The sequence below is a fragment of the Acinonyx jubatus genome, chromosome X, assembly GCF_027475565.1.
Source record: "Acinonyx jubatus isolate Ajub_Pintada_27869175 chromosome X, VMU_Ajub_asm_v1.0, whole genome shotgun sequence".
Lineage (NCBI taxonomy): Eukaryota > Metazoa > Chordata > Mammalia > Carnivora > Felidae > Acinonyx > Acinonyx jubatus.
Genome location: NC_069389.1, coordinates 1,640,001 through 1,651,952, shown reverse-complemented (window position 1 = coordinate 1,651,952; position 11,952 = coordinate 1,640,001). Strand labels below are relative to the sequence as shown.

Sequence of the window (11,952 nt, the reverse complement as noted above, 5' to 3'; positions counted from 1 at the left end):
TGGGATCTAAGTCACAGCTGATCTCCTGACACCACATAGCCCCACACCATTGCGGGGAGAGCAAGTTCTAGCAGCTGCCTCACCCTTGGGCAAGGATTTGCCGAGTTTCAGGCAAGCGCTTCTTAACTAGGGCAGCTCCCCTTCAAGCCTTTCTCACAGACGGTTGTCCTTTTGTGTTTTTCGCTTTAAATCAACAACTGATTTAGGGGCGCCTGGGTGGCTCCGTCGGTTAAGCATCTGACTTCGGCTCAGGTCATGATCTCAGCGTTCGTGAGTTCAACCCCTGCATCAGGCTCTGTGCTGACAGCTCGCAGCCTGGAGCCCGCTTTGGATTCTGTGTCTCTCTCTCTCTCTCTGCCTCTCCCCTGCTCCTGCTCTGTCTCTCAAAAAGGATCCCTGAAAATATTCTTGGAGTTCTTCCTATGCGTTAAAAAAAAAAATGATTCTAAATTATCTTTAGTATGAGGCGGGGGTAGGAAGGAAGCACAGGTATACAGAACACAAACACAGCTCTCATTCAGGACCTGGGTTCCCTGGCTTGGTCTGTTTCTAAGGATGTGTGCTTTTGTTTTTACTCCTTAGAGCGTTTCTCTACAGTAGGTTGTGATTCTGACCTGTTTTCTTTGAATGGCAAAGCTCCATAAATATGTGTCGACAAATGAGGAAAATTATACTGGAGTCTTGAGTGGGACATTTAGGGCTATATTTAACGAATATATACATATATTCTTTATATATACTATATTATACTATATTATCTTACACTATACTATACTATGGTATATTATACTATACCATAGTATAGTATGGTATATTCCATTATATTATATTGTATTATATTATATTATATTATATTATATTATATTATATTATATTTGGATTAGTCAAATCACTCATTCCGTCCAAAGTTTCTTTCTTTCTCCTTAACCTTTTTTGAAACCCTAGGTTATACTATACTATAATATATTATACTATATAGTATATATGTATTATATAATACTATATATTATCATATATAATAATATATATAATATAATATGTATTATAGTATAGTATACTCCATTATATTATACTATATTATGTTATACTATGCTATACTGTACTATACTAAACTATATTATGCTATTCTATACTCCATGATATTATACTATATTACGTTATACTATATATACTATTTATAATATAATACATTGTATTATATTATACTATTCTATATTGCATTGTACTATATTATAATATATTATGCTGTTATATTATACTATACTATATTGAATTGTGTTGTATTATATTATACTATATTATATTACATTATATTATACTCCATTATATTATACTATATTATGTTATACTATACTATACAATGTTATATTATACTATACTATATTATAGTATATTGTATTGTATTATATTATAGTACACTATTATATAATATATTATAACATAATAATAAATGTAATGTAAATTATATATTTTATATATAGTAATATTACAATATCTTATGTATAAATTATACGTAATTATAAAATACATGTTTATAACATTTATACATTTGCATATATAAAATTTATATATTTATATAAATTATTATTTAAAATAAATTATACATATTATGTATAATATCTAAAATAAATGTTTACATTTTATATATGAATTTATACATATTTATATATAAAATAAAATATATTATATTATTTTGTAGATATTATATAATATATTTTTTGTAAACATTTATTATTACTGTATTATATTTATTTATTACTTATTATTTATTTATTCTATGTGTACTCAAAAGTGGATGTCACAACCGGACCTCAAAATACATGGACTTTGAAAAGCCTAAGCATCAGGTTGCTTAACCGACTGAGCCACTCAGGCTCCCCATAATTTGGTTTTTTTGTAATTAAAAAAATTTCTCTTAAGTATGGAACCTGACACAGAGCTCAACCTCATGACCCTGATCACAATCTGAGCTGAGATCAAGGGTCACGACCTGAGCTGAGATCAAGGGTCACGACCTGAGCTGAGATCAAGGGTCAATCTCCTTAGCGCATTGAGTCACCCAGGTGCCCGACGTTATTGCTTAATCGTAAGCGAGTATGAACTGATCTGTGCTGGTAAGACGCTGAACCAAATCACAGATCCTCCAAGGACCCAGCCCACACCCCCGAGCCCGTTTCGAGCAGAGACTTTGCTTCTTGAAAAACCTTAGGAAGCCGTCAGCAGTGTTAGAAATTTAATTTTAAGGACGCCTGGGTGGCTCAGCTGGTTAAGCGTCCAACTTCAGCTCAGGTCATGGTCTCCGGGTTTCATGAGTTCGAGCCCCACATGGGCTCTGCACTGACAGCAAGGAGCCCCTTGGGATTGTCTCTCTCTCCCCCTCTCCACCCCTCCCCTTCTTGGGCTGTCTCTGTTTCCCTCAAAATAAATAAAGTAATTAAAAAAAACTTTTTTATAAAATAGAAATCATCTGTAACTCTTTTGTCTGGTAGAGAAGTATGATAAAGTAACCACCAGAAGAATTTCAAGCTAAAATCTTTGATCCTCATATTGGAGGATCCTCTTTGACCTCCTTTCTGTCTCTGTCTCTTGGTGGGCAATCTACTTAAGAGTTTCAAGATGAAATGTGTTTCTCAGAGGGACAAACACCACTCTGTGGTGAAAACGAGGACAGAAATAGATCCAAGGAAAACAAAGAACTATGTGCATTTCAGTGTCGTAAAGAGGAGCTTGTTCAGAGGTATTTGTTACATGGTCAAGGATGAGTGCCAAAACCTAAGGTATTTAGACTGAATTAAATGCACATTAAAGATGCATCGGTTTTATTTTTTTTTTAATTGATTTATTTTTGGGGGGAGGGCACATAAGCGGGAGAGCAGCAGAGAGAGAGGGAGAGAGGGAATCCCAAGCAGGCTCCACACTGTCAGTACACAGCCTGTTCGGGGTCTCGAATCCAGGAACTGTGAGATGATGACCTGAGCCGAAATCAAGAGTGAGACGCTTAACTGACTCAGCCACCCAGGTGCCCCTACATAGGTTTTATTTTTAAAACTTATGGGTCAGGGGCGCCTGGGTGGCTCAGTTGGTTGAGCGTCCGACTTCTGCTCAGGTCATGATCTCATGGTTTGTGAGTTCGAGCCCCGCGTCGGGCTCTGTGCTGACAGCTCAGAGCCTGGAGCCTGCTTCGGATTCTGTGTCTCCGTCTCTCTCCGTCCCTCCCCTGCTCATGCTCTGTCTCTCTCTCAGAAATAAATAAAACATAAAAAAAATTTTTTTTAAAAACTTATGGGTCAATTCATAAATATTTTAGAAGGAACGGTTTTAAATTATCAACCTTATTGTGTAATAATTTACACAATATAAAATGGACGCAGGTTCATTAAATGTCAAGAGCAATGATATGTGACAAGGAAAAAAATGTTGTTAATGTTACACTCACGGAACCACCATGAAAATCTATCTGCCCACGGCCAATTCCAAGACGCGGGCATTCATGGATTTTGCTTTCTGCAACGTTACATTACATTGCTGTTTTCTACAGTTTCACATAAATAGAAGATACTATAATACTGTACATACTCTTTTGGTGCTTTATTCCTTAATTTGAGGATACTGGGCTTGAAATTCATCTATGGGAGTTATACATCTGTGCTCTCTTCTTGTTCACTGTTGAGTACTATTCCATCCTAGGCAATTTGTTTATCTGTTCTTCTATCAATGAAAGATAGGATTTCTGTTACTCTCTCAATGGAATGGAAGTAGTTAATGGCTATTACAAACACAATGTTTACCAGAAAGCCCAATGACCGAAGTTTAGAAGATAGAAAAAAAAACTCTGATAAAAATATGGAAAGGACTCAGTTCCATAGAAGACAAACACATCAATGCTGATGACATGAACACAGCATCCAACAAAGCTGGGGTCAGAAGATGTGTAATTCTACTCCTGTCTTTCACCACAATCTGTTCCCATCTGGCTAGTTAAAAGTGTTGCCCCACGCATGTTGAGGATCCCAACCCATGTGTTAAACTGTCTCCCGCTCTAGACTATCACCCACACAAGCTGTGAGGAACCCAGCAATTTGGAAACTTTGGGACATAGAGTTTACAACAAGCACAAGGTTATGCTGTTCTTTAGATGTCAGACAAGCCTCAACTGCCACTGATGTGACCGTGATGTGCAAGCACGATTCACATTTTATACACGAGTGGTTGTGTTTACAAGAAAGTTCAGACAACATAGTCGTTGATTCATCTTTATTTTTCGTTTTGAAAATTCTTTCATTTAGGATTTTCCTACGGTCGTAAGAGCACATCATGTAGATCTACCCTGCTGAGTTTTTACCTGCACTATATAATACTGTTAACTACAGACACAATGTTACAGAATTTATTTATCTTGCAAACCTGAATGTTTATACGTGTTGAACAGCACCTCCCTATGCGTTTCTCCCCAAGCCTCTGACAACTTCCATTATAGTTCCATGTTTCTACAAGTCTGACTAATTTAGATGCCTCATGGAGGCGGAACATTGCAGCCTTTGAAACTACCATGTATTTAAGCACTGAATGTGTGTCTGGCCCCAGAAAATCACCACGAGGCTACAGAAGAAAAAGATATCATCCTAATTACTGGGGACATGGAGATAATTCTATGATAAAGAAACAATGATGTATTCTTCCCTAAAACACAGTGATGATTCTAAGTAACTCTGTGAGTCCAAGAGGTAAAACTCCATACTCAATGAATGTGAAATTCCTGTGGTCACTTTAATGGTAATAGTAGTTGTGTGAGATTTACATCATAAATCAATTCATGGTGCCTATTATTAACCTTTAGTGAGGAGGGATGATTACCTAAATTTTTTGGTGAGATTACAAGGTTACCAGCAGGTGACTGTCCTCAGAGATGGGATGAGTTTGGCCTTGGGGCTCAGTCTACTTAGTAAGGTTTGTGAACTCACTTCTCTTAAGCAAGAAATAATACTCTTGCTCCACTTGTGCAAATATCCTTAGGAGAAAGAACCTATGTACTCTTATTAGCTCATAGACACTTAAAATATCCAAGATTCACCCATGAAACTGAGTCACAAAAACATAATCGTGTCACAGAAGACGGTTGAACTGAATTATTGCAATGTCTGATCCCCAAAACCATTGACTCAAAACCATTGCTCTGACTTCTACATCAAGAATGCATGAACTAGCTCCTGACAGACCCGTCTTCCCAGAGATCACAGCTATAATCTCTATACTAAATGCAAAAAAAAAAAAAAAACCCAACACATTAAGTAGTGAAGGATCTGGAGAGTGAACACAACAAGGCAGGTTCAGGATGAGAGTCAACATGTGGAAGGAGGGACCATCAAAGGGTGAGCTTTCCCAGGTTTCAAAACTTCTAATCTGAGAGTACCAGGGGCAGCTAAAGCTCGGGTAGGATTGGAGGGTAGAGCCCAAAATATCCAAAATGCATGTAAAGGAAGGTGAACATGACAGAAAGAAAAGAAAGAGCCTGAATGGGATCACTGTAAACACTGCATATAAGTGCTGCCCAGATCTGTGTCTGATGTCAGAACCACACACATCCAGAGCAAACACAAAATGCCCAGTTAAAGAGAAAACATGGGGAAAAGACTGGCAGCTGAGCCATTACCTAGTAGCCCGAGCTCTTGATTTGAGTCCAAACACGTTAATTCCCTGAGAAAACAAAAACATCAACGCTCTTTTGATGAATATAAGAGAAACCAGAATCCTCACTCTACCATTCACAATGTCCAAGATAGAATCCCGAATTGCTCAGTCTACATACAGTCAGGAGGACGTGAGCCACTCCCAAGAATAAAAGAAACAAAAATATCAACAGAAATCAACCCCAAGTTGGTTAAAACCATCTTGGTTTTTTTTTTTTTAATTTTTTTTTTAAGGTTTATTTTTGAGACAGAGAGAGACAGAGCATGAATGGGGGAGGGTCAGAGAGAGAGGGAGACACAGAATCCGAAACAGGCTCCAGGCTCTGAGCCATCAGCACAGAGCCCGACGCGGGGCTTGAACTCACGAACCGCGAGATCATGACCTGAGCTGAAGTCGGACGCTTAACCGACTGAGCCACCCAGGCACCCAAAAACCATCTTGGTTTTAAAGATGGATGGTTTCAAGATGGTTGGTTTAAAACCATCCATCTTGGTTTTAAAGTCCTTGGTTTTAAAGGACTTTAAAGCAACTGTTATCTTTATGCCTAATGACGTAACAAAAAATATGTTCATAACAAAAACAAGGTTGGTAACTCTAAGTGTAATGAACTAAATGCAAACTCTAGAATCAAGCTATACAACTTCTATACTGTAAATGCCTAAAAACTAAATAGAGCACAAGGGGGAGACAGTCAATAATTTGAAAACATATCAGCAGAAATTTTCCAATTTTCAGGTCAGAGAGAAAAAACTGTAAAGGAGGTCTTACAAAACAATCTCAAAAAAGTCTAATTTGGAGTCACCAAAGAGAAGGAGAGAGAAAAAGGTAGAAGCATTATTTGAATAAATTAGAAAATACTCAAAATGTTTTGAAAGACAAACAATTTACAGATTCAGGAAGCTCAGGAGAACTCACGTAGGATAAATATGAAGAAAAACATGTCTAGGCACATCATAAACAAAATGCTAAAAGCCAAATGTAGAAGGAAAATCTTGAAAGCAGCCTGAGAAAAATGATACATGAGATCCAAAGGAACATCAATTCAAATGACTGTCACATACTTGTGAAAAAAAGGAGACATGGGGATTGATGTATTTAAAGTGCTCAAATAAAATAAAAATCAACAGATAAATCTGGAACCTGTGAAAATACCTGCCAAAATCAAAGTGAAATAACAGTTTTAGATGGACCTTAAGGAAAAAGTTAAAGCTAAGAGAACCCATCATCTAAAGACCTACACTATAAAAAAATACTAAAATAATATCTTTAGTCTGAAGGGTAATGGTGTCTAATGAAAACACAAGTCCCCAGAAAGAGACAAAGAACATCAGAAATAGTCAATATTGAGCTAAGCAAAGAAGACTACTTTTTTCTCTTGATTTCTCTTAAAATATATGTCGGGTTTAAAGCAAATAATTACATTACTGGGGGCTACATCATACACATAGTTGTAATACAACACCCAGAGCATAAAGAATGATGGAGTCCTGGCAAATAGATATATGGAGTAGCAAAGTTTCTACATTTTATGGGAAGTGATGAGATTAACTCTCATTAGACCATAAGCTCAACACATATATTAGAATTTCTAGATCCATCACTAAAAAATGCAAAAGAGGGGCGCCTGGGTGGCGCAGTCGGTTAAGCGTCCGACTTCAGCCAGGTCACGATCTCGCGGTCCGTGAGTTCGAGCCCCGCGTCAGGCTCTGGGCTGATGGCTCGGAGCCTGGAGACTGTTTCCGATTCTGTGTCTCCCTCTCTCTCTGCCCCTCCCCCGTTCATGCTCTGTCTCTCTCTGCCCCAAAAATAAATAAAAAACGTTGAAAAAAAATTTTAAAAAAATGCAAAAGAGGAATATAAGAAAGACCAAAGATAAAAGAATATTCTAATTTTTTAATGTTTCTTTATTTTTGAGAGAGAGAGAGAGAGAGAGAGAGCAGGGGAGGGGCAGAGAGAGAGGGAGAGACACAGATTCCGAAGCAGGCTCCAGGCTCTGAGCTGTCAGCACAGAGCCTGACACCGAGCTCGAACTCACGAACTGTGAGATCATGACCTGAGCCAAAGTTGGACGCTCAACCGACTGAGCCACCCAGGCACCTCAAAAGAATATTCTAAAAGAAAAGAAAATAATCGAGTAACCCAAAAAAGACAGAAGTGTAACAATAGATGGCACAAACAGAATTGGAAGATGCAAACCCAAGCATATCAATAATTACACTAAATGTTAATGGACAAAACATTCCAATTAATACCAGAGATTATCAAAATGGATTAAAAAAAAAAAGCAAGACCCAATTATATGATGTATAAAAGAGAGGCACCTTACTTTCTTAATTAATTTATTTTTTATTTGGGATTAGTTGACACACAATGAGAAGCACTTTATTTTTAGTTTTTAATTTTTTTAATGTTTATTTTATTTTTTAAGAGAGAGAGAGAGACAGAGCATGAGCAGGGGAGGGGCAGAGAGAGAGGGAGACACAGAATCGGAAGCAGGCTCCAGGCTCTGAGCTGTCAGCACGGAGCCTGACGTGGGGCTCAAACTCACAAACCGTGAGATCATGACCTGAGCTGAAGTAAGACGCCTAACAGACTGAGGCACCCAAGCGCCCCGAGAAGCACTTTAAATATAAAGCCACACATTGGTTAAACTGATGAGGAAAAGTACATGACTTAAATACTAAGCAATTTTTAATGTAATTAAGTTTTAACATTAAAGCTATGTTTATTTCAGCTTAGCTGGACTTCAAGATACACAGCATCACCAGATGTGAGGAGGTAATTTGCCTACTGATCAAAGATTCGAATAATCAGGAAAACAATTGTTTTCAAAGGCTTCTAGTACCATAGAGCTTCAAAATACAGGAAAACAGAGTTAAATAAAGGGATAAAAAATCCAAAATATTGGCTGTTTGTGTTTTAAGACTTTCAGCATCATTTTCAAATAATAGTTTGAGGAGATTATTCTGTTCTCTTATAGCTTCCCTTGGGGCCATTAGCAAATCTAGTTTTATTTGAATACTTTGTAGTTTATAGGAAATCTGATTGATTTACAGATCTTTTCTTGGTCCTTTGTAATCTGCAGTTTTCTCATGATTCTTCAAGGTGTGGATTTATTTTTGTTTATCCTGTTCAGAATTGTTCTCTGCATGTGATGCCTGATACTTTTCATCAATTAAAAACTTTTCCATCCATTTTTTTTTTTCCATTTTAGATATGGCCTCTTCTCTACTCTTCCTATTCTGTACTTTAGGGAACATGATGAATTGCAATTGATAACAATTACAACATTCATAACAATAACACCGATTTAGTGCCCACTGTACGGAAGGTGATTTCAGGTGAATTAATGCATGCGATGTTCACAGCCACTCCATGCGATAGACACTGGTTTCCCCCCAATTCACACATGAACACACCAAGACACAACACATCCTCTGTAATCAAAAGTTGCCAGGAATCAGAACCAACACCTGTAGGCGGGCATTTATTTTGTAAGCGGGAAGAGAAGGAAAGAAGAAAAGACCGGAAGTCAAGAATTGAAAAGCAGTGTGGGACCACTTCCACTCTCATGAACACTATCTGCTTCAGGCTGAAACAAAATGACTGGTTACAAAAATGAGTCATCTGGATTTAAGATCCCCAAGTAGAAGTTTCTACCACAACTACGTAAAAACGATGCCATCCGTCCGACCATTTCTCACCATCTCCTAAGCGCCACGGATCCATAAGAATCTGCAGAAGGTTTCCTAGGTCTACCTTTTTGCTTGAACAATGACACAATTATATAAAGATATGACACAAGTTCTCTACTCCAGGGGCGCTGGTGTCCAGATCCATTTTCGCTTCGTCGAGCTCCCAGATGAGACTTGAAGAAAGAACTAAAATCTGAGGGTTAAAAAACATGGCGGAGGGCATAATTATTCATCCCACAAGGAAGGGAGGAATCAGCTGAGAGCTGCTTCCATGAAGTCTGTAACAGTGTGTTGGTGGTTGGTAACAAGTGGCCCCTTGCTGCTCACCAAGCCGTAGAGAGGATGTCATCTTCTTTGTCACACCCACAAAAAGGGAAAGTCCCACAGCAAGGCTGCAGCCACGGTTTCCAAATGGTGTTGAACACAGAGAACTGCTGTGGGACAGGTGTGAGAGTCCTGCGATGCTCTTTTATGGCCGCCTCGATTTTCTTGACCACTGAGTCAAATAAGGCTTCATTGTCAGGGCTAAGAGGCCGGGCCTCAGAAGGGTCTCTTGAGATGTCAAAGAGCAGTGGAGGATCATGGTAGGTGACATCTCCAGAACATGGGCATATTCCACTTCCATAGCAGGCATCAGCTCCGTCCGGGGAGAATTTGGGAGTCACGTAATGGACCTTCCACACCGTTGCACCTGGAAAACAGAGCTCTGTTGAAAGTGCCATAGTTGTTATCACTTTAGGACTCGTTCCATGGAAACCTATTTCTCAAATGCTTTCGCCAACAATCAACCATCCTGTGCACAGAGTTACTTAGCAATTGTAGCATGTCCTCAACTGTGAGAACAACACACAACTTTGCTGCAAGTTTGAAAACTTTTTACCTTATCACAAGGGCATGTGGAAATAATAGTTATTACCTGAATGGCTGCTATAATTCCAGAAGTTGTGAGTCTGATCACTACTTTGCTCTGACTTGCCGTAGGCAAAATGGAAAGTTTCCTTTTCTTTTTTCTTTTTTCTTTTCGTTTTTCTTGTCTTGTCTTGTCTTTCCTTTCCTGTTTTTTCTTTTCTTTTCTTTTCTTTTATTCTTGTCTTTTTTTATTTAAAAAATTTGTTTAACATTTATTCAGTTTTGAGAGTGAGAGAGACAGAGCATGAGCAGGGGAGGAGCAGAGAGAGAGGGAGACACAGAATCCGAAGCAGGATCCAGTATCTGAGCTATCAGCACAGAGCCTGATGCGGGGCTTGAACTCATGGACCACGAGATCATGACCTGAGCGGAAGTTGAATGCTTCATTGACTGAACAACCCAGGTATCTCTCTTTTCTTTTCTTTTCTTTTCTTTTCTTTTCTTTTCTTTTCTTTTCTTTCTCCTCTTTTTATTTGAGAAAGAAAGCGAGAACATGAGTGGGGGGAGGGGTTGAGGGAGAGAGAAAATCTCAAACAGGCTCCATGCTCGGTGCAGAGCCTGATGTGGGGCTCGATCCCACAACCCCGAGATCATGACCTGTGCCAAAATCAAGAGTTGGACTCTCAACCAACTGAGCCAGCCAGGCACCCCAAAATTCTGAAGCTAAATACCACTTTCAGGTCTGAAATTGACAAAGGTCATCTGGCAAGGTCAATCATTCCTTGTTCTATTCGTTCTCCATCTGTCTGTCCTTCTTTCTTTTATCTTTCATTATTTCCTTTCTTTCTTCCTGTATCAGTGGCTGGCAGTTCTATTTCCAGAGATCGATTTTAGACAGAAAACATCATAAGCATTTCTCAGCGTCCGGTCAATGAAACTTCCATAGAAGTCTGTGAGTGAGGTTTTATGGAAAAGATATGCTTTCCTAATCAATCACCTGACTTTACCCTTCCCCCAGATGGTGTTGAACATTGTACCACCTCTGTGCTTCCAACTTCTGAAATCTTGATTATGAAAATATAAGTAAAATTCTATTTGTTTAACCCTCCATCATTAAGTTTAGGAAATTTTGCTGTTGCGGGGGGGCTGTTTTTCTTTCATTACTCACCACTGAACATGTCCCTAAGTATAGAGAAGCTAGAAGAAAGAGGTTTTTGTCAGTTTGTTCTTGTTTTATGTGGGTGATTAGTCCACACTGACATGAAGAATGGATCACACCACAAGTGATAGGTCTCGTGGGAGAAAATTTTTATCTTTTCTGCAGATTAAGTTAATTCCCATCACATAAGGATTCTGGAACTTTATCCAACTGCCTTTGATAGAGCTTTTCCTACAGATGTAAGGAAATGAGTATCTTTTGTTAATTTACATTTGTTTTCATGAATCATCTAGCGCGAAGGTAAGGCAGAGACAGTTCATTGGAAGGGGACAGGACAGTTGTGTGGGTTACATTGCAGAGCTTACTCCCTGTTGCTAATTACTTCACTGTCCTTAGTTGTGAGCATTCATATTCTCTCTCTGTCTCTGGCATATTCGTGCACATGAGCTTACATACACCTGTAAAATCCTACCGCAGTACATTGGCTGCTTATAATTAACTTCTCCAAGGAAAAAGAACCTCAAACAGCTGGGCACTGTTTGTACATGGTACAACTTCCCC

General features: G+C 38.6%; 1 protein-coding gene across 2 annotated transcripts in view; it reads right to left on the bottom strand.

Moving 5' to 3' along the window:
• Positions 1-9,148: 9,148 nt before the first annotated feature.
• The window catches only part of ARSH (arylsulfatase family member H), a 25,649-nt gene continuing 22,845 nt past the window's right edge, over positions 9,149-11,952 (bottom strand). For both annotated transcript variants that reach the window (XM_015080200.3, XM_053202023.1), the window contains one exon: positions 9,149-10,074. In XM_015080200.3, the coding sequence (XP_014935686.2) occupies positions 9,707-10,074 (368 nt within the window). In that variant the 3' untranslated portion in view covers positions 9,149-9,706. The remainder of the gene's footprint in view (positions 10,075-11,952) is intronic.